The sequence below is a fragment of the Moschus berezovskii genome, chromosome 26, assembly GCF_049115385.1.
Source record: "Moschus berezovskii isolate FMDL1 chromosome 26, NW_MosBer_1.0, whole genome shotgun sequence".
Taxonomy (NCBI): Eukaryota; Metazoa; Chordata; class Mammalia; order Artiodactyla; family Moschidae; genus Moschus; species Moschus berezovskii.
In genome coordinates this window covers 30,002,248-30,025,325 of record NC_142485.1, presented here as the reverse complement: position 1 = coordinate 30,025,325, position 23,078 = coordinate 30,002,248, and the positions used below count along the sequence as shown (strand labels likewise).

The 23,078-nt window shown below is 44.8% G+C and overlaps 1 protein-coding gene across 1 annotated transcript; it reads left to right on the top strand.

The window, feature by feature from the left end:
• Positions 1-18,698: 18,698 nt before the first annotated feature.
• On the top strand, positions 18,699-22,449 carry SLC25A4 (solute carrier family 25 member 4). Its single transcript, XM_055416409.2, has 4 exons — positions 18,699-18,931; positions 20,236-20,722; positions 21,228-21,368; positions 22,260-22,449. Exons 1-4 carry the CDS (start codon positions 18,821-18,823, stop codon positions 22,415-22,417), a joined length of 897 nt encoding a protein of 298 aa, XP_055272384.1. The 5' UTR covers positions 18,699-18,820; the 3' UTR covers positions 22,418-22,449.
• The last annotated feature ends 629 nt before the right edge of the window (positions 22,450-23,078 follow it).

The following is a 23,078-nucleotide window of genomic DNA, read 5'->3' as shown; positions in this document are numbered from 1 at the left end:
TTGTTTGGATTACTGCCCCAGTGCCCTGGATCAGGAGGTCAGAAGCTGGCATCTCAATTCTATATATATGTTTCTTTTTTTTTTTTTTTGGTTGTGTCTTGTGGCATGCAGGATCTCTGTTCCCTGCCCAGGGTCAAACCTATGTCCCCTGAATTGAAAGTGCAGAGTCTTAACCACTGGACCACCAGGGAAGTTCCAGGAATATCAGTTCTAGCAATTACTAATTAGCTGTTTGACTCTGAGTCCCCTTATGGGCTTCAGTTTCTCATAAATAAAAAGTAAAAAAAAAAAGTGCTACATGATTGCTCTTACCCTTAGCTCTAAAACTCACTGATTCTTTTTTTACCAGTTCAGGAGCTATGTGTATTTAAAATGTCTCAATAACAATAGGGCACATGTTAGACTCATAACGCATGTTCCTTGAACTAATTAATTAATTCAGGCACTAAGAACAAGAGGTTCTTCATTAGCAGTTATTCGATGAATTATAAACTAATGACATCTTCCTCTTTCAGACTAGGAGATGAGACTGCTACATAACAGCCAGGAGCTGAACTAAAATCTCGCTGGTGTTTTGCTGGTAACTCCACCTTACTGGATCTGTGTGGCCCAGGAATCAAATTCCCCCATTAACCTAAAGAATCCTTTCATCCCCCCAATAGGAGCCCCATGCCCAGAACAGAAAGTCTTGACCACGTGTGGAATGCACCTTCCAAACAAAATTGAAGAAGCACAGTCCCTAACAAAGTACTGGGTACCTTCCAAACAAAGAAATAACTTGGAAAGGTGATCATGTTTCAAAGATGAAATGGAATATTAGAAGACACAACTATTTTTAAACAGCTAACTACTGAGTAGAAAATAAAAGTGTAATAGATTTCTCTCTTCATTTCATTTAAGAAGATGACTAAAATTTAAAAAATGAAGTAAAAAAGTTAAAAGATGAATAATTATTTAAAAATTATTTAACAGACTGTGTGTCTTGATGTGGGGCTTGAAAAAAATTATTATTTCTGTTGCAGGACCACATATACCCATATATACTGGCAACCCACTCCAGTATTCTTACTGGAGGATTTCATGGACAAAGGAATTTGGCTGGCTACAGTCCATGGCGTCACAAAGAGTCAGACATAACTGAGCGACTAACACACGATTATGGAGAAATACACCAAGTAACTGCTCCTTGCCCTTGCTGCTGTTGCTGCTAAGTCGCTTCAGTCGTGTCCGACTCTGTGCGACCCCAGAGACGGCAGCCCACCAGGCTCCCCCGTCCCTGGGATTCTCCAGGCAAGAACACTGGAGTGGGTTGCCATTTCCTTCTCCAATGCATGAAAGGGAAAAGGGAAAGTGAAGTCGCTCAGTCGTGTCCGACTCTTAGCGACCCCATGGACTGCAGCCCACCAGGCTCCTCCGTCCACGGGATTTTCCAGGCAAGAGTACTGGAGTGGGGTGCCATTGCCTTCTCTGCTCCTTGCCCTTAGAGCAATCATAATCATATATATATATATATACATATATATATATATAATTCATTCTTGGCTCAAGGTCAAGATTAGAAATGCAATATCCAAAGAAACAGCGCCTACACGGTGGTTCAATAGTACAGGCCCTGGGTTTTGACACTGAATAGACTCTGTGACTCTACCATTTGTAACGTCTAATGCTCTCTCTGAGTCTGTCTCTTCTGTTATAAAATGGAAGAAATAACTCTCACCTCACAGGGCTGTTAAGGAGTAAATGCTACGTGCTTAGTCGCTCAGTTGTGTCCGACTCTTTGCAACCCCGTGGGCTGGAGCCCACCAGGCTCCTCTGTCCACGGAGATTCTCCAGGAAAGAATACCGAAGTGGGTTGCTCCTCTTCCAGGGGATCTTTCCAACCTAGGGATCGAACCCAGGTCTTCTGCTTTGCAAGTGGATTCTTTACCATCTGAGCGACCAGGGAAGCCACCAGGGAAGCCAAGGAATAAATGGTACATTGTACAAAGAGCCCAGGACAGAGTGTAGCAATTCAACAAATGGCCTTAATGCCATCTGTGTTGAAGCTTACCAGAACTGGAAGAGGAATCTAACACAGGGGCACGGCTAACAGAAGGGAAAGCTGAGAGACAATTACAAAGTAAGGCTAGGATTCATCCACTCAACAAGCATTCACTGAGGGTCCACCATACGCCAGGTGCCATGCTGGGCGCTGGGGTCAGAAAGGAGAAAGAAGGAATGAGAGCAGAGGGCAGATGCTCCCTACCCCTGGACCCTCCCTACTGTATGATGGGTGGGACAACATTTGTGTTCATTGTGATGGCTGGAATGTGGGCTACTTTAGAGGAATATCTATATTACTGCAGGTATGGGGGGCATGGATAAGGAACCAACTGCCTAATAGGAGTGTGACCTTGGGCAAAACTGCTGACCCTCTCTGGGCTTCAGTTTACATCCACATAAAATAAAGGCAATCACTCGCTTCATGGTGTAAATTGTGATTATGATATGAAACTGGAGAAGGAAATGGCAACCCACTCCAATATTCCTGCCTGGAGAATCCCATAGACAGAGGAGCCTGGTGGGCTACAGTCCATGGAGTCACAAATAGTTGGACAGAACTAAGTGACTAACACACACACACACACATAAGACATAAAATATAATAAAATAGGGAGAGACTGTTCCAATAATAAAGTGTTATTAAAAGTTGGTTATTATATGTCAATAAAGTGTAATGCCATAGATCTATGACACATTATATCTCTGGTTTGAATGGAGTTTAAATAAATTGTTTCCAGTCCCCTCTTGGAGGGTAAGGAGAGAGCCACCTACAAAGACAGGCTTCTGCTTGGTCTCAACTGCTGAACTGAATGAAATTCTCCCTGAGGATGAGTGGCTGGGCTTTTTTACAAGCTGCACTCATGTGGTCACAGAGACCAGGCCACGGCTGGAGGGGCTTGGTACTTCCGCCCAGGCCTAGAGAGGTCATACAGGGCAGGGGTCTCTTCCCAGCCGCCAGCATCTTCCTCTCAAAATAGAGGTTACACCATCTACCTTATGAAATGAAAATACTTTTCATTCCAGTCCCAAAGAAACGCAATGCCAAAGAATGCTCAAACTACCACACAATTGTACTCATCTCACACGCTGGTAAAGTCATGCTCAAAATTCTCGAAGCCAGGCTTCAGCAATACGTGAACAGTGAAATTCCAGATGTTCAAGCTGGTTTTAAAAAAGGCAAAGGAACCAGAGATCAAATAGCCAACATCCTCTGGATCATCAAAAAAGCAAGAGAGTTCCAGAAAAACATCTATTTCTGCTTTGACTATGCCAAAGCCTTTGACTGTGTGGATCACAATAAACTGGAAAATTCTGAAAGAGATGGGAATACCAGACCACCTGACCTGCCTCTTGAGAAACCTGTATGCAGGTCAGGAAGCAACAGTTAGAACTGGACATGGAACAACAGACTGGTTCCAAATAGGAAAAGGAGTACATCAAGGCTGTATATTGTTACCCTGCTTATTTAACTTATATGTAGAGTACATCATGAGAAACTCTGGGCTAGAAGAAGCACAAACTGGAATCAAGATTTTTGGGAGAAATATCAATAACCTCAGGTGTGCAGATGACACCACCCTTATAGCAGAAAGTGAAGAACTAAAGAGCCTCTTGATGAACGTGAAAGAGGAGAGTGAAAAGGTTGGCTTAAAGCTCAACATTCAGAAAACTAAGATCATGGCATCTGGTCCCATCACTTCATGGGAAATAGATGGGGAAACAGTGGAAACAGTGTCAGACTGGCTCCAAAATCACTGCAGATGGTAACTGCAGCCATGAAATTAAAATATGCTTACTCCTTGGAAGGAAAGTTATGACCAAACTAGATAGCATATTAAAAAGCAGAGACATTACTTTGCCAACCAAGGTCCGTCTAGTCAAGGCTATCGTTTTTCCAGTGGTCATGTATGGATGTGTAAGTTGGACTATAAAGAAAGCTGAGCGCCAAAGAATTGATGCTTTTGAACTGTGGTGTTGGAGAAGACTCTTGAGAGTCCCTTGGACTGCAAGGAGATCCAACCAGTCTATCTTAAGGGAGATCAATCCTGGGTGTTCATTGGAAGGACTGATGCTGAGGCTGAAACTCCAATCCTTTGGCCTCCTGAACTGACTCATTTGAAAAGACCGTGATGTTGGGAAAGATTGAAGGCAGAAGGAGAAGGGAATGACAGAGGATGAGATGGCTGGATGGCATCACCGACTCAATGGACATGAGTTTGGGTAAACTCCCGGAGTTGGTGATGGACAGGGAGACCTGGCGTGCTGCGGTCCATCGGGTCGCAGAGTCTGACACGACTGAGTGACTGAACTAAACTGAACCGCCTACTTGGATTTTGCTGAAAGAACTAAATCCCATGATGGTTGTAAAGGCTTAAGTACAATGTGCAGCACAAAGTCAGGCCTAGTCAAGTTTAGGGGGAGATCAGTGGCCTGCAGGGTGGCAGACTCCACAACAGAATCAAGGAACCTCTGGAGACGAGTGAGGGGCCAGTGTGTGTGTATCCGACTCAGTCGTGTCCGCGACCCCATGGACTGTAGCCTGCCAGGCTCCTCGGTCATGGGACACTCCAGACAAGAATACTGGAGTGGGTAGGAGGCTGGATTTAGCAAGTTCGTGATGCGGGTGTTTCCGCGTCTCACGGATGCAGGACGAGCATCCTGTGCGGGGCCGCGGAAGCTCGGCGGCGCTGACCCTGGGATGCCTGTTGCACGCCAGTACCTGCGGGCCGGGGCCACCGGGCGCCTCCCCCGCCGCCACCTGCACACCAGCGAGGGCTGGGGCCACTGCGAGGCTCTCTGGGCACAATCTTCTCCGGCTTGGGTCCGGCGCGCAGACCGCACTGGGGGAGCGCAAGGGGGCGCGCGCATCCCGGACTGGCGTTCCAGGCTGACCGCGCGCGCCGGGCTCCTGGGGCTGAATTCCAGACGCCGAGAAGGCAGGAGGCACTGACCTCTCTCACCCGGCTTCTTCCCGGCCTCCGGTCGGCCCGCGCCGCGCCCCTAGAGCACACACCCGCAGCCGCGCGGCCGGCCGCAGGTCCCCCGGAGTGCCCTCTCCGGTTCCGAGCAGCCGCGAGGCGCTGGGCGCCGCTCCCTGCAGGGATCGGGTTGCCACGGCAACGCGCCAGCCCCAGCATCGCCTCGCGGATCTCCTCTCCAGAAGCCGGAGGCACAGCTCTGGCAAGGCGGAGAGGAGCGAAGCGTGCAGGAGGTCGGCTCGGGGCACCCCTGGCTCTAAGTTTGTCGCCCCCGGCCCGAGTGCACCCCAATCCCTCCCCCAGGGGAGATGTGATCAGGACACAGCAAGAAGGCAGCCATCAGAAACCAAAGCTGCTGACATATTGGATTTGGGACTCCTACCGTCTAGAATTGTGAGAAAATCCATTTATTATTTAAACCACGCAGTCTGTGGTGTTAAGAATTTTCTTACGGCATCCCTCACAAACATAACGGTGTAATAGCTGTGTGAGATCTCCCTCTAGTGGCCACATTGACTAATGCTATGACATTCAAACTATTTCCTGAGCGCTTCTTATTCATGGCAAGCCACACATATTTGATCGCTGTGTCAATTCCTTATTTATTTTACTTTAGTGTTTCCAGCAGCAGGGAATAAATTGGCATCACAGTTCATAGAGATATTCAGTGCCTAAATAGACCAACAGGGGAAACTTGGCACTCTTAGAACCTGGCAAAACCGTAGCTACCTTAAACAATCAGTCAGACATGACTGAGAGACTTCACTTTCACACATTGGAGAAGGAAATGGCAACCCACTCCAGTGTTCTTGCCTGGAGAATCCCAGGGACGGGGGAGCCTGGTGGGCTGCCGTTTGTGGGGTCACACAGAGTCGGACACGACTGAAGTGACTTAGCAGCAGCAGCAGCATACTGTTGTTGAGGAGCTAGGAGAACACACTGGTCATAGCAAACAGCCTCTTCCAACAACACAAGAGAAGACTCTACACATGGACATCACCAGATGGTCAACACCAAAATCAGATTGATTATATTCTTTGCAGCCAAAGATGGAGAAGCTCTATACAGTCAGTAAAAACAAGAACAGGACCTGACTGTGGCTCAGATCATGAAATCATTATTGCCAAATTCAGGCTTAAATTGAAGAAAGTATGGAAAACCACTAGGCCATTCAAATATGACCTAAATTAAACCCCTTATGATTATACAGTGGAAGTGAGAAATAGATTTAAGGGACTGCTGCTGCTGCTGCTAAGTCACTTCAGTCGTGTCTAAGGGAGTAGATCTGATAGAGTGCCTGATGAACTATGGACAGCGGTTCGTGACATTGTACAGGAGATAGGAATCAAGACCATCCCTATGGAAAAGAAATGCAAAAAAGCAAAATTGCTGTCTGAGGAGACTTACAAATAGCTGTGAAAAGAAGAGAAGCAAAAAGCAAAGGAGAAAAGGAACGATATAAGCATCTGAATTAAGAAAGCCTTCCTCAGTGATCAATGCAAAGAAATAGAGGAAAACAACAGAATGGGAAAGACTAGAGATCTCTTCAAAAAAATTAGAGATACCAAGGGAACATTTTATGTGATGATGGACTCAATAAAGGACAGAAATGATACGGACCTAATAGAAGCAGAAGATATTAAGAAGAGATGGCAAGAATACACAGAAGAACTGTACAAAAAAGATCTTCACAACCCAGATAATCACGAAGGTGTGATCACTCACCTAGAGCCAGACATCCTGGAATGTGAAGTCAAGTGGGCCTTAGAAAGCATCACTACAAACAAAGCCAGTGGAGGTGATGAAAATCCAGTTGAACTATTTCAAATCCTGAAAGATGATGCTGTGAAAGTGCTGCACTCAATATGCCAGCAAATTTGGAAAACTCAGCAGTGGCCACAGGACTGGAAAAGGTCAGTTTTCATTCCAATCCAAAAGAAAGGCAATGCCAAAGAATGCTCAAACTCCCGCACAATTGCACTCATCTCACAAGCTAGTAAAGTCATGCTCAAAATCCTCCAAGCCAGGCTTCAGCAATACGTGAACCGAGAATTTCTAGATGTTCAAGCTGGTTTTAGAAAAGGCAAAGGAACCAGAGATCAAATTGCCAATATCCGCTGGATCCTCGAAAAAGCAAGAGAGTTTCAGAAAAACATGTATTTCTGCTTTATTGACTATGCCAAAGCCTTTGACTGTGTGGATCACAATAAACTGTGGAAAATTCTGAAAGAAATGGGAATACCAGACCACCTGACCTGCCTCTTGAGAAACCTGTCTGCAGGTCAGGAAACAACAGTCAGAACTGTACGTGGAACAACAGACTGGTTCCAAATAGGAAAAGGAGTACATCAAGGCTGTATATTGTCACCTTGCTTATTTAACTTATATGCAGAGTACATCATGAGGAACGCTGGGCTGGAAGAAGCACAAGCTGGAATCAAGATTGCTGGGAGAAATATCAATAACCTCAGATATGCAGATGACACCACCCTTATGACAGAAAGTGAAGAGGAACTCAAAAGCCTCTTGATGAAAGTGAAAGAGGAGAGTGAAAAGGTTGGCTTGAAGCTCAATATTCAGAAAACTAAGATCATGGCATCTGGTCCCATCACTTCATGGGAAATAGATGGAAAAACAGTGGAAGCAGTGTCAGACTTTATTTTTTGGGGCTCCAAAATCACTGCAGATGCTGATTGCAGCCATGAAATTAAAAGACGCTTACTCCTTGGAAGGAAAGTTATGACCAACCTAGACAGTATATTAAAAAGCAGAGACATTACTTTGCCAACCAAGGTCCGTCTAGTCAAGGCTATGGTTTTTCCCGTGGTCATGTATGGATGTGAGAGTTGGACTGTGAAGAAAGCTGATCACCGAAGAATCGATGCTTTTGAACTGTGGTGTTGGAGAAGACTCTTGAGAGTCCCTTGGACTGTAAGGAGATCCAACCAGTCCATTCTAAAGGAGGCCAGTCCTGGGTGTTCTTTGAAAGGAGTGATGCTGAGGCTGAAACTCCAATACTTTGGCCACCTCATACGACGAGTTGACTCATTGGAAAAGACCCTGATCCTGAGAGGGATTGGGGGCAGGAGGAAAAGGGGATGACAGAGGATGAGATGGCTGGATGGCATCACTGACTCGATGGATATAAGTTTGAGTGAACTCCGGGAGTTGGTGATGGACAGGAAGGCCTGGCGTTCTGAGATTCATGGGGTCACAGAGTCAGACATGACTGAGCAAATGAACTGAACTGAACTGAACTGATACTGTTGTTAGCACCTTCATATGTAACTCAGATACATATATAATGGTTGACACAGAATATTCATGGTAAAAAATAATGTAAATTGTAATTGTCAAGGACATGAACAAGGAGAACAAATATTAATTATAAAGTAAAATGGCAGAAATAAAATTTTAAAATATGTGTAGTGATTTCTTTGCAACTTCCTTTGAGCCTATAACTATTTCAAAATAAAATTTTAAAAATACCAGTGGTCACAATAAATGGAAATGAAACCAGGCTCTCCAGTCAAAAGATAAAAGTATCAATTTAGACTTTTTTAAAAAAGGAAAAAGAAAATATACCTCAAGCATACAGCATGGTTGAAGGAAAAAGAGTAGAAAAAGAGAAACTGGACAAATGCAAACCAAAGAAAACAGCTATTGGTCTGTTCCTTTAGGAGATAAAGAATTTAGGGTACAAGTATCACTACAGATAAAGAGGACTAAAATTTAATGATAAAAGCTAGATTCATCGAGAAGGTATAACAATTCAAATTTTGTATGTCTTTAAGAACAAAGCCTGAAAACATATGAAGGAAAATTTGACAGAACTACAAGGAGAAACTGACAAGTCAACCACTGAAGTGGCGATGATTTTGCACGGCAGACACACATTGTAGACAATCGTGTTTCTGCTAGTATAGTCACTCCTACTTTATATGATGAAATTCCAATTACCTGCATTTCATAGTGCTCCACAGAAGGTAGGGTGGGTTCCAGGTGCTCCATTATCGACAAATTTAAGAGTTAGTACACTAGACAGAAAGAGAAAGATGAATAAACATCGCTTATCCGTGGGATCTAAAATAAGACCCAGAGGACCTTATCTGCAAAATGGAAACAGACTCACAGAGATAACAGACTTGTGGTTGCCAAGAAAGAGGGGGAAATGGGGGAGGGAGGGGTTGGGAGCCTGAGGTTACAATATGCAACCCACTCCAGCATTTTTGCCTGGAGAATCCCCGTGGACAGAGGAGCCTGGCTGGCTGCAGTCCATGGGGGTCACAAAGAATTGGACACAACTGAGCGACTAAGCGTACACATACACATATCACATATGGAATGGATGAACAACAGTGTGTTACTGTATAGCACAGGGACCTGTGTTCAATACCCTGTGATAAACAATAATGGAAAAGAATATATAAGGAATGTTAAAAAGAATAGGTATTCTTATACACACATATATATATAAGTGATTCATATATATATAAATCTCTTTGTTGTATAGCAGAAATTAATACTACATTGTACATCAATTATACTTCAATAAAAATAAATAAATAAAATGTCACACAGGTTCTTTGTAAAAAAATAAATAAAAGAACTAGTGGATTAGAAACTGAAGTGTGCTATTTCCCTATTCATTTAACAACCATTTATTGAACAATTATTATGTTTAACACATCATGGAGCTTATATGTTAAAAAGAGTCAGTTACTACACTTATTTAGTTTAGCCATATAATGAAAATGCATAAGGGCTTCCCTGGTGGCTCAATGGAGAAGAATCTGCTTGCCAATGCAGGAGATTTGGGTTCGATCCCTGGGTCGGGAAGATCCCCAGGAGATGGAAATGGTAACCTACTCCAGTGTTCTTGCTGGAAAGTCCCATGGACAGAGAGGAGCCTGGTGGGTGTCAAAAAAGTCAGACATGAGTTAGAGACTAAACAAGAACAAGAACAAGGAATGTATAAGCTGGAGTTTTGTAGAGACTTATAGAGTAAACCATCCTGAAGGTCCTCCCTCCCCCAACTAAGGCTTCTGCATCTCTTTCTTAAAGAAATCTGTTTGATGGGATGAGCCACAGTGGTTTCCAAAATCATGATATGCCTTTAGTATATTGTTTTCTAAAACTAAGAAAATACTATTGTAAGTATAAAGGTTGCCCCACAAACTCAGTGGACTCCTTTCTGCTGAGCAGTGGAAGAAGTTTGGGTCCCCATTTATTTCTCCACCGCCTTTGGATGGATTCCATCTACATTCCAGGGATGTCTGATGGTAGCGCCAACGCTGAGGAGGAAGGGCGTGTGGCCTGGATCTCCCAGCGCTGGCCCCAGCTGCCAGGCCCTTCCTTATTCCCTTCTGGTCTCCTGTTATTGCCCCTCAAGGTCACACCCAACACTCGCCTCACTTACAGCCCTGTGGCTCTTCGGGTCTGGCTCCGCTTCAGCTGACTTTGGTGTCCTTGGTTACAGAATGTCCTGGGGCTGCTCCCACACCACTCAGGGGCAGGAGGAACACGCTGCGGTTTTCTAGAGTCCTTCACGCCCGCAGGCTAACCTGCAGGGACCTGGAATGTGTTCTCCTGTTCCATTTCATGCTGGATGAACTCTGCAAGGCTGTCTCTGACCTGTGTCCTAAAACTCCACCCAGCCACGTCTCCCCGGCTGCTCACTGCCTCCCTGGACTGGGAAATGTACAGGGTCCGGTCTTCTCAAGACCCAAATGAACATCTCACTCCTTGCCTTCTCTCTGGTGCCTCCTTTCTCCCCAGGTTTGGGAACTTGATAAAATTTTTGGAAAGGTGTGGGATGGGCAGGAAGTTCTGCTTTCCCTCGGGTATTCTACCAAATCTCCTGTGTAGATGCGATTTCTTTCTCTTCCTTGGGAAATTTGAATGCTAACAATAGACTCCTTATTTTCTTTGCTTTCTGAATGTTTTCTGTTTTGGAGGTAAGGACGCAGAATGTCTTGCTGACTGAAAAAGGAAAGGGTCGGGGGTAAAAGCAAGCATATGGAGAAAACGACCTCCCATATTAAAATAGCAACATATTGCTATTCAATAGTACAGATGAACAAAGAAGGTCTCTTGGATAACATCTATTAAACACTGATTTAAGAAATAACAGGAATAAAGCAAGTTTTATGAAAAAAAAATCCTAGGATAAGGAAAACTAAATACTGGGGAAACCAGCTCAAAATGTACTTAAAAAACCATCAAGTCAACTCCAGGTGAGTAGCGGATTTATTCATAGAAGCCATAATTCGGTGAAACCAGAAGTCAGTGAAAAATGAAGTGTGGATAGTTATGGTTGGAAGACATTATTACACAACCATAGCAATAAGTTTAACTGTACTACAGAAGACTGAAAATGCTTACTGGGGTTATGGATAAAGTAAAGTAAAGGGGATACCCACCCCTGCTAGTGGGGGAGAAGCTGCCGGGGCTAAAAGCATGCAGGTTCCCTGCCTTCAGCAACTGCTAAGCCAGCTTCTCCAGGGTGGAGGGCCTTCTGGGGAAAAAATCCCTCTGAACATCTTTTTTCATGATTCAGGGGCTCCTCTGCCTCCAAAATCGCCTCCTTTAAGTAACAGTGCCTGGTATTTCCCCGGTGATCCAGTGGTTAAGAATCCGCCTGCCAATGCAGGGGATGCAGCGCCACGCCTTGGTCTGGGAGGATTCCACGTGCTTCAGAGCAACTAGGAATGTAAGCCACAATTACTGTGCCCGGGTGCTGCAACTACTGAAGCTTGCACGCCTGGAGCCCGTGCTTTGTGCAACAAAAGAAGCAATCACAGTGGGAAGCCTGTGCGCCGCCACAAAGCGTAGCCGTCACTTGCTGCAACCAGAGAAAGCCCATCACAAAATGAAGACCCACTGCAGCCAAAACAAATAAATAATTGCTTTCAAGTTAGGATGCATTAGGAAAAAAATAACAATGCCTAATATCTTTTTAAACAAAACTTTTGTGTCATAAGCATTTCTAAAATGTTAAGAACACAAGTCTGATTGGGGTAGCACATGAAAGTCATTCACTCAGAAATCCTACTTGGATCTTTTCCCATGAGGTCGGAACAGCCTTGCAGGCACCACATGTACAGTTGTGTCTGCCAGGTGAGCTCCTCCAGGGCAACAATCTTACCTTTCTTGTATCACCAGTGCCCAACAGTATTTGGTGTCAGACTAAGCATGCAAAAATGCTTGTCGAAAGATGAAAAGGAAGTGAATTTGAATGAATGGAGTGTGAATGGTTCAGGTAATTTCTATTTTGATGGATGAAGGTAGGAGGAGAGTAGATACCCAAGGGAGTTTATCATTAAAGGGTTAAAAGTTTCTACAATGAACTAGTGGGTTAAAAAAAAAGACACATCTTGTAGTTGCATAATTTTCTTGGCAGGAGCTAACTAGGAACTGGTAGTTGGAGTGTTTTGCATGAATACACATGATTTTGAAGGCATGTGATGTGTGTGTGCACTCCATTAAGGGCTTGACTATTAAGATTCTTATAAAGAGTTTGTTAATTAAGGTATCGTTCTGATTACTGGAGCTCCCTTAAGCGAAAATGGTAGAGAAATATTGCATTCGTTTTGTTTGGTCTTTTTGAAACAACGCATCAATGCATGGCTATGAAAGTCTACTAAATACTTTCGATTGAAATTCAGCAATTCATGTATGGTCTTATATGGTCAAAAAATAAATTTTCAGAATTGACTCCTCTTGGCTTAGGGCTGAAGTTTAGCATGGGAACAAATAGTAATAGCGGGTTCTAATCCCTAGCGGGTTTAGAGATATACCTACACACAGGCGATTCCTTAGCCCCATCGTCAGCAAGTCCTGAAGTGTTTTTGTTTCCAGTGTCCTTTTCCTCTTTAGCAGCTCCCAGACTCTAGCTCCAATTTGGTAAAAAGAAAAGATTAATTCTTTCAAAGCTGCCACTGGACTTCCCTGGTAGTCCAGTAGTTAAGACTCCAGTGCTTCCAAAGCAGGGGCGCTTAGGTTTGATCCCTGGTCAGGGAGCTAAGATCCCATGTGCTGTGTGGTGCAGCCAGAAAATTAAAAAATATATATTATATATTTATTATATATATTTATATTATATATTGTACTTTATATTATATATATAAATATTATATATAAAATATATATATGTGTGTGTATAAGCTGCCACTAAAATCAAAAGACTCTCTCAATACCTTACTCTCTTTTCTGTGTAACCCTCCCACCACCCCACCCAAATCTCCAGGATACCACGCCACATTTGAAGGTACACTTTTCTCTTTTATCTCAGATGCCGTGTCCATTCTCAGACTGGCAGAAAGACACCACATACTGGGATTGGCGGGCAGACACATGTTCTGCTGAGCACCATTCTCTCCCCTGCCTGTGTAAAGTGATACCCAGACCTTGTGACCACAGACAGCTCATGCTCCTGGGGGCATCTGAGGCCTCCCTTTTCTGAGAAAGTCCATGGAGGGAAAGGACAGTGTATGGATTTCCATGGAAAAGCCCCTGTCAAGGATTCCAGCTACAGCTCCCCTGAGGTGACAGGAGAAACTGACAGAAGCCAAGGAAAAATACGATATCTCCCACTTAGAAAATACTAAAAATTCTGATCAGTAAAATGAAGTGTAACGAAGAAGATAAAACTTCCTGAATCAATATGCTAATTGAACTTAAATGTCTGTTATGTTTAAATAATTGAACACCTTGACAGTAAAAAGTAAATCCAGGCATACTGGCAGATAAAATATTTTGTGTTTTAAGTGGCTGTGGAATCACCTATCAGTTCAGTTCAATTCAGTTCAGTCGCTCAGTCGTGTCCGAATCACCTATAGGCAGTTGTTATTCTTAATAGACTAAAAAAAAAGTTGTTTTTAAAGACTAATGATCAAATAAATAAGTAACTGTATGATAATTTCCTAAATTAAAGCTATCGGAGAAGGCAATGGCAAGCCACTCCAGTACTCTTGCCTAAAAAATCCCATGGACAGAGGAGCCTGGTAGGCTGCAGTCCATGGGGTCACTACGAGTCAGACATGACTGAGCGACTTCACTTTCACTTTTCACTTTCACACATTGGAGAAGGAAATGGCAACCCATTCCAGTGTTCTTGCCTGGAGAATCCCAGGGATGGGGGAGCCTGGTGGGCTGCCGTCTATGGGGTCACACAGAGTCGGACACAACTGAAGTGACTTAGCAGCAGCAGCAGCAGCAAGCACTTACACAAAAATCTAGAATTAGTAATATAAGACAAATAATGGGGAGGAGAAAATACCTACTTGAAAATCAGTTTTGGGTTACCCAAGAATGGTATGGAGAAAAATGAAGTTGGATTATACCACTTTATAATATGTAATGTAGTGTTATATTTTTTAAAAATTACTACCAAAAGAAGTAGAAGATAGATTAATTATGATTTAGGGCAAACAGACTAGTATATCTACAAAAGAGATACATTTACACAAGAACAGGAAGTATATCATCATATTCTACATCTGCTCCTATTTAAATAAATAACATGATTAAAACAATGCAAGAAAATAAATATTTTTAAAAATGAAAAATGCTCAAAACATCTTTATTGTCCCAAATCTATAAAGAATAGTTGTAAGTATAAATACTCTGCATTCATGCCATAAGTGGTCAAGGAAGACTAAGATTTTAAACAAAAGACAAATGCTAGCAAACTAAGTTGAATCATGTGGAATGTGTATAGGTTCATAGTAATTAAAGAGGTGCAACTCATAAAATGTCACAAATAGCAAAAAAATCCTTTCTATTTTTTTTTAAGTCATTGTTGGTGGAGGATCTGTGGGAAATGAGCCTGTTTACATAGCTGGTGAACTCCACATTTCTTCTTCCTCTTTTTTTGAATTATAGGGAGGCCTGGTGTGCTGCAGCCCATGGAGTCACAGTCAGACATGACTGGGTGACTGAACAACATTATATAAGTTTCTGATGTACAACATAGTGATTCATAGTTTTAAAAGGTTATACTCCATTTGCAGTTATTATAAAATATTGGCTATGTTCCCCATGTTGCACAACATTTTGTAGCTTATTTTATACATAATAATTGGTGCCTCTAACCCCTCACCCCTATCTTTCCCCTCCTCGCTTCCCTCTGCCCACTGGAAACCACCAGCTTGTTCTCTATATCTGTGAGCTTGTTTCTTCTGTGCTATATGCACTAGTTTGTTGTAACTTTTAGATTCTACAGAAAAGTCATATTGTACAGTTTTTCTGAAGAGCAATTTCTCAATCTGTTCAGTTCAGTTCAGTGCAGTTCAGTCGCTCAGTCGTGTCCGACTCCTTGCGACCCCATGAATCACAGCACGCCAGGCCTCCCTGTAAATCACCAACTCCCGGAGTTCACTCAAACTCATGTCCATCAAGTTGGGGATGCCATCCAGCCATCTCATTCTCTGGCGTCCCCGTCTCCTCCCGCCCCCAATCCTTCCCAGCATCAGAGTCTTTTCCAGTGAGTCAACTCGTCTCATGAGGTGGCCAAAGTATTGGAGTTTCAGCTTTAGCATCAGTCCTTCCAATGAACACCCAGGATTGATCTCCTTTAGAATGGACTGGTTGGATCTCCTTGCAGTCCAAGGGACTCTCAAGAGTCTTCTCCAGCACCACAGTTCAAAAGCATCAATTCTTCGGCGATCAGCTTTCTTCACAGCCCAACTCTCACATCCATACATGACCACTGGAAAAACCATAGCCTTGACTAGATGGACCTTGATTGATTGGCAAAGTAATGTCTCTGCTCTTTAATATACTATCTAGGTTGGTCATAACTTTCCTTCCAAGGACTAAGCGTCTTTTAATTTCATGGCTGCAATCAGCATCTGCAGTGATTTTGGAGCCCCCCAAAATAAAGTCTGACACTGTTTCCACTGTTTCCCCATCTATTTCCCATGAAGTGATGGGACCAGATGCCATGATCTTTGTTTTCTGAATGTTGAGCTTCAAGCCAACGTTTTCACTCTCCTCTTTCACTTTCATCAAGAGGCTTTTGAGTTCCTCTTCACTTTCTGTCATAAGGGTGGTGTCATCTGCATATCTGAGGTTATTGATATTTCTCCCAGCAATCTTGATTCCAGCTTGTGCTTCTTCCAGCCCAGCGTTCCTCATGATGTACTCTGCATATAAGTTAAATAAGCAAGGTGACAATATACAGCCTTGACGTACTCCTTTTCCTATTTGGAACCAGCCTGTTGTTCCATGTACAGTTCTGACTGTTGCTTCCTGACCTGCATACAGGTTTCTCAAGAGGCAGGTCAGGTGGTCTGGTATTCCCATCTCTTTCAGAATTTTCCACAGTTTATTGTGATCCACACAGTCAAAGGCTTTGGCATAGTCAATGAAGCAGAAATAGATGTTTTTCTGGAACTCTCTTGCTTTCTCCATGATCCAGCAGATGTCTCAATCTGTAGCAGGAGCTAAAACAACATTTAAAATGTTCAATCTATTAATTTCATTTTGGGGATACATGAAAAGCAAAAAAGTTGAAGGGGATAATAAAATCTGTACAGAAGTATCTGTATAGCAGCATTACTTTTCATAATAAAAACAAGAAATATCTCTAATGCATAGTTAAAAGAAAATGGTTTAGACAACTGCTCTATGTTAACAGAAGGTAATTAAGTACACTATTAAATTAAAATGACTAATATGTGGATTATGTTGATCCATGGAAATCTGTATGTGAACCTGGGATAAATCTGAACAAGTAACAAATATGTCCTTGGCTGAACTGAAATAAGCCATGGACGTATTTTGGGGTTCTTGGGGACTGAGCCATATCTTGGGGACTGAGCCAGATTGAATCCACAGGGACAAACTTAGTTCCTAGTACTCAGTAAGTGCTCAAGTATTTGTTGAATAGATGCATAAATGACTTTTCTGTTTATGCTGAATTCTTGACCTTCTGCCTGACCTTGGTAAATGTGCACTTTCATACAGCTCACCTAGGTTTCTGAACTCTAGCCTGCTCCATCCTCAAATAAATGTGTACCCTTTATGGTGCTGGCACTCAGCTAAGTGACCTCTGCTCTACTGAAGTCTCCAAACCCAGGATGACACAGGGCTGCAGCTCACTCAGTGCCTAGCATGATGTCTGTCTGCACCAAGCTCATGAAAAAAAAAAAAAAAAGGAATAAACTTTGTCCAGTGTACAAAGGAACATTAACAAACATGGCAAGAAATTGGATAGTGAAAAGAGTTTAGATCAATCATTCTAGGGGAAGGAACAGCTGTATTTGAAAAGTTGTATGATTCTATGAACTGTCAAAAAATAAGTTGCTGCTGCTGCTAAGTCACTTCAGTCGTGTCTGACTCTGTGTGACCCTATAGACGGCAGCCCACCAGGCTCCCCCATTCCTGGGATTCTCCAGGCAAGAACACTGGAGTGGGTTGCCATTTCCTTCTCCAACGTGTGAAAGTGAAAAGTGAAAGTGAAGTCGCTCAGTCGTGTCTGACCCTTAGCGACCCCACCGACTGCAGCCTACCAGGCTCCTCCATCCATGGGATTTTCTAGGCAAGAGTACTGGAGTGGCTTGCCATTGGATATCAAAGCTCATACTAATATATTTTCCTAAATACAAAAATTTAAATTGCAATCAATTTCTAGGACTAGATAGACTATACCTCCCCAAAGCCAGGTGTCTATTAAAAAAGAGGGAAAAGCAGTCAAGCATTCGACCTTCTCTTACTTAACATTCCCCAGTCATCCGGCTACTCGGATGGGAAGGGTAACAGCACCGACTCTCAAGAAGCTGCCAGCTGCCTGCGAACATTCTGCCCAGAATATTTGCTGAGATTCTATTGAGAGCAGGGTGGAACATTAAACCCTGAAGGGATTAAAAAAAAGAGAGAGAGGCCTATAAGGTCCTCGTTATTTATCAGGGGCTGTGTATCATGGGGTGACAGGCAGATTCAATAGACAAACGACACACACACAAACTAAATACTTGCTAAATAAGTGTTCACCTAGTGGCCCCCCTACCACTCGGCCTGTCCTGGTGGCGCTGAGTGCCGGCCACAGAAACACTTGCTAGCGGAATGAATGGTTGAATGATCTGAATGGACAGAGAGGGGATTCAGCAGGTTGCCACATTAGATGAGGCAATCTCAGCATCAAGTGACGTTGGTGTATTTACTCTGGCGGATCTTCATTTATTTGTGAGCGCACACCACTCTTTAAGGGCCCGCATACAGGCAGGGAGCTCTGGGGAGGGACATAGTTACAAAGAAGAAGAAAAGAAAGAAGAAGAAAAGAGAGCCTTCCACGCCTCGGTCGGGGGCGGGTCGCGTGCAGACCCGGGGTTAAGGCGAGCGGGGCTGGAGGCCGCGGGTCCCGTGTCCGCGTCCAGGTCGGCCTAGGCCTCCTGTGCTATAAATACAGAGGCCCACATGCTGCAGAGACACGGTGTTCCCTGCGCTCGCGGGACAGATAACATGAATTTGCCCTTTAAACGTCCCAAGTGAAGGAACAGCCCCTAGCCCACCCCTGCCTCCCGGAAGGGCCTTCGCCCCCGTTGCCCTCTGCAGAAGAGGGGGCGGGTCAGGAGGCGGGGCTCCGCGCACCCGCCTAGCCAATGAGCGGGGCACGCGGGGCCCCGGGACCCCGCCTCCTCTCGCGAGAGCCTGGGCGGGGTATATAAAGCGGGCAGCGGGGCGAGGTGAGCGGCCCCTTAGCGTCGCGCAGGGTCTGGAGCAGGGGAGGCCGGGGCTGCCCGGGCGGAGGGAGCGAGAGCGCGTCTCGCGGAGGCGGTGTGCGCCCGGCTGTCACCATGAGCGATCAGGCTCTGAGCTTCCTGAAGGACTTCTTGGCCGGCGGCGTGGCCGCTGCCATCTCCAAGACCGCTGTCGCGCCCATCGAGAGGGTCAAACTGCTGCTGCAGGTGAGGACCTTGCGGGCGCGAGCGCGGCGCGGGCGCGTGGGACCGGGCGCGCGGGGCCCCGGAGAGCCGCGGGGCGCGGGGCCGCCCCCCAAATCCGCGCTAGGCCCCGGGCCCGGCGCACGGCCTGCGCGAAGGGGAAGGTGCCCTCTGCGCAGACAGGTCCGGCGTCAGTAGCGGATTCCTGGTGTCGGGTGGCGCCCCGCGTGCGGGTGTCTATATATGGAAACCCACCCCGAGTAGGTTGCAGCCAGCCAGATCCTGCTCCGGGGACAGCGCGGGCACTCAGGCCTCTTGGGTCGGCCTCACCTCTTGGTTTTCAGAGCCTCTTGCACCCTTTTCTCAGCACCTTTTACGATTAACAACATCGGAGTAATTATTACTCAAGATTATTACGGTGTCCGGTGTGCCATGCTATAGCCGACATTATTCTATTATTCATTTATCTTTGTATGACCTCTGTAAGACAGATGCTGTTTCCCCCATTTTGCACATAAAGAAACAGGTCTTGGGAGACCACTTTTCAGAATAAACTCACACTTTTCAGAATAAACTCAGATGGCCTTATTCATCCTTTCCCCAAATCTTTTCCTCTCCAGCTCTGATCTCTGAATGGCTCGTTCTCATCATCTCACCCCCGCCTTTTTTTTTACTTGCCCAAAAAGCAAGGACCCCTCCATGAGGAATTGGGCATTCTCAATTTGGGAGTCAAAATGATCAAAAGCAAGAGAAAACCCCAACAAATGGCCCACAGCAACAGCCCCCATCATAATTGATATATTTGGATTTGCTTGGAAAATGGCAGTCTCCAATGCTGAATGGATTCCTTCTTCTTCTGTTAGAACACCTACTACTCAAAGACTGCGTCTTCAGGGAAACTAAAGAGAGACTGAGGAATCTTCACCTCCTGCCCATCGTATCTGTCAGATCAGAGCAGGTGTCCTTTGGGCCAGGGACCTTTAATTATTTCTGTCTCCCAGTAATATACCCTTAGTACAGTTCTGGCACGTAGGGAAAATGCAGCAAATCAATGTCTCCCTTTACGTAATCAAATCATCCTTTTCAGTGTATTTTGGAACACAACTGTTTCTCTCAAATGCCCTGGTAATTGAGGTAAAACGGGGTTTAGGGGACTCAGTGTCCAAGTATCTAAGACTTCAGTTTACTCAGTGTTCATTTGACTTCCCCATACTTTTTAAACAAGGAAATCATGAAGCGCAAACCTTCTTGTTCTCCTGACCTCTTCTCTCTCCTGACCTCCCTGTCCCCCCCATCTCCCTCCTCCCTCGCCCCTCTCCCCGCTGCAGGTCCAGCATGCCAGCAAACAGATCAGTGCTGAGAAGCAGTACAAAGGGATCATTGATTGCGTGGTGAGAATCCCCAAAGAGCAGGGCTTTCTCTCCTTCTGGAGGGGTAACCTGGCCAACGTGATCCGTTACTTCCCCACCCAAGCTCTCAACTTCGCCTTCAAGGACAAGTACAAGCAGATCTTCCTGGGGGGCGTGGACCGGCATAAGCAGTTCTGGCGCTACTTTGCCGGTAACCTGGCCTCCGGTGGGGCAGCTGGGGCCACCTCCCTCTGCTTTGTCTACCCGCTGGACTTCGCTAGGACCAGGCTGGCTGCCGACGTGGGCAAGGGTGCCGCCCAGCGGGAGTTCACTGGTCTGGGCAACTGTATCAGCAAGATCTTCAAGTCTGATGGCCTGAGGGGCCTCTACCAGGGTTTCAACGTCTCAGTCCAGGGCATCATTATCTACAGAGCCGCCTACTTTGGAGTCTATGATACAGCCAAGGGTGAGAGAAGGGTGTCAGGGGGCGCAGAGCGGAGGAGGGTATGTGCAGAGAGGATCCTGAGGGGTGTCTCACTCATAAAGGACCTTGTCTTGTTAATCTCACTTTCGCCTAGTCCCTCGGCTAAACTGTGGAGGTGGTGAGCTGGGGATCAATAGCTGGGGGACTCTCCTTGTCCTCTCCTGAACTACCCTGGCCTTGAGTTACTCAGAGAGGGCGAAGGGGGTGCCTGGCTCCTTTTATCAGTTACCAAGTTTAACTTGGAGACACTTCAACATGCCCTGTGTGTGGGGCACTGCTCGGGCTTTGCGGATCCAGGGAGGGTTGGCAGCACCAACTTGTGTTGGCTGCTTGGTTACTCCTGAGGCACCCCTCGCGGGGCAGGCTTTTCTGGAAGGGTGGGGTGTGGAGTTGCGGTGCCCTGTTCTCCATCCCCACCTGCTTTTTGCTCAGCTGCTCGGAGGAGGAATCACGTCATGGCCATTTGGCTTCTTGACTCTGCCCACAGGGATGCTGCCTGACCCCAAGAATGTGCACATTATCGTTAGCTGGATGATCGCCCAGACTGTGACGGCGGTCGCGGGGCTGGTGTCCTATCCCTTTGACACCGTCCGCCGAAGGATGATGATGCAGTCTGGCCGGAAAGGGGGTAAGCCCGAGACCCACAAGAACCTTACTTTTCTGCTCAAGGAGAACGCTAGTCAGCGCGTCAGCGCTCTTTATAGCTTGCATTCTTCTAAGTTGTTAGAACTGAGATAAAAATGTAAGAAAGATTGTGATGAATCCTCCCTAATGTTCTAAACTATTCCTTTAAAGATTTGGTTTGTTTTTATCAAAGAAGAACATGGAAAATGGGACATGGTTTGGTTCACCTGGTTTGTGAACTTAACTAGGTAGCTAGCATCATAGAGGGCTTAGGCCTTTTCCCTTAGAGCCTGGCTGCAGAAATAGGGGAAGGAATTGAAGCAATCAGCTAGTTTATTTAAAAATGCTTCTTACCTAGTTTTATAAGTATTATTGGGGACAGTGACTTAGCTGGAGGAGAGATGGCCTCCAGCAGTTTGTGGCAATAGGAAAAGTTTTGGCTTCGATAGGTTGAAACATAAGAAATTGCCATTGTAACAGTAAGAAACAGTGAGTATAGTTTCATCTGCTTCAACCTAATAATTGTATCTCTTGCTTTATAAGAGTATAATCTGAGATTGGATCTCAGTTTTCTTATCAATAATCAACAGGACCCCTCGGCTTAATACTTCTGCTCCCCCCTGCTCCCTTCCTGTTTCTCTGTTTGACTTACGTGAATCAGCTGGTTCACTGCCCCAGTTCTTCACTTGATCTTGAGTTGAACTCGGAATCTAGAGACCCCACCCAGCAGTTATGCAAGGGGAGGGGCTGTCCCATTGACTGTGCTTAGAGCTGGGCTGAAGACTCAAAGTGACCTTTTGTAACACTGAGAACAAACTGTGCAGGTGTCTTTCAGAGGAAAAGTCTCTTTCCTCCAGAACCATGGAGCCCTTACCAACAATGTTTGTTTCCACAGCGGATATCATGTATACTGGGACAGTGGACTGCTGGAGGAAGATTGCAAAAGATGAAGGGCCCAAGGCTTTCTTCAAAGGTGCCTGGTCCAACGTACTGAGAGGCATGGGCGGCGCTTTTGTATTGGTATTGTATGATGAGATCAAAAAGTTTGTCTAATGTGATTAAAACTCGATTTCATTGGTTCCAGATCCATTGTGTGGTTTAATAGACTCTTCCTAAGGGGAAGTAAAAAGAAAGATCTGGGATGAAACCAGATTGAAAGGAATACCTCAGAGGGGGGGAAAAAAACCTTTGAGTATTCATTAAACCACAAATGTATTTTGTATTTATTTTACATTTAAATTTCCACAGCCAATAGAAAATAACTTATCATACTTATATAATTAACTGAAGAACTGATCATGAATAACTTAATGTGAAATGTCAATAAAGACCACTTAATGCATGTTCTCTATTTTCCTGAATTCTTATTAACTGCCAAATGGATTAAAATCATAAGACCGTAAATCTTATTTTCTAGCACAACTCATTGATATAACTCAGTGGACAAGCTTCTAAATATCATCTATTACACTGTGTTATCATGTGAACGCCTAGACTACTTCCGAGTTATGGTTTTCAAACTGAAATAGGTTATGTTCTTTCTCTTCACCTTATACCATCCTGCTGTAGCCTTAGTGGTAACATGGATTGCAGCTTCCATAATCTCACCGTATTTTATGCACTTTTCACACAGTCTTCAGGAATTCTGAGATTCCACTAAAAGGTTTAAATTACAGTTTCAGGAGCTTTGCATGGTTAGGAAGTGCTATCAGTG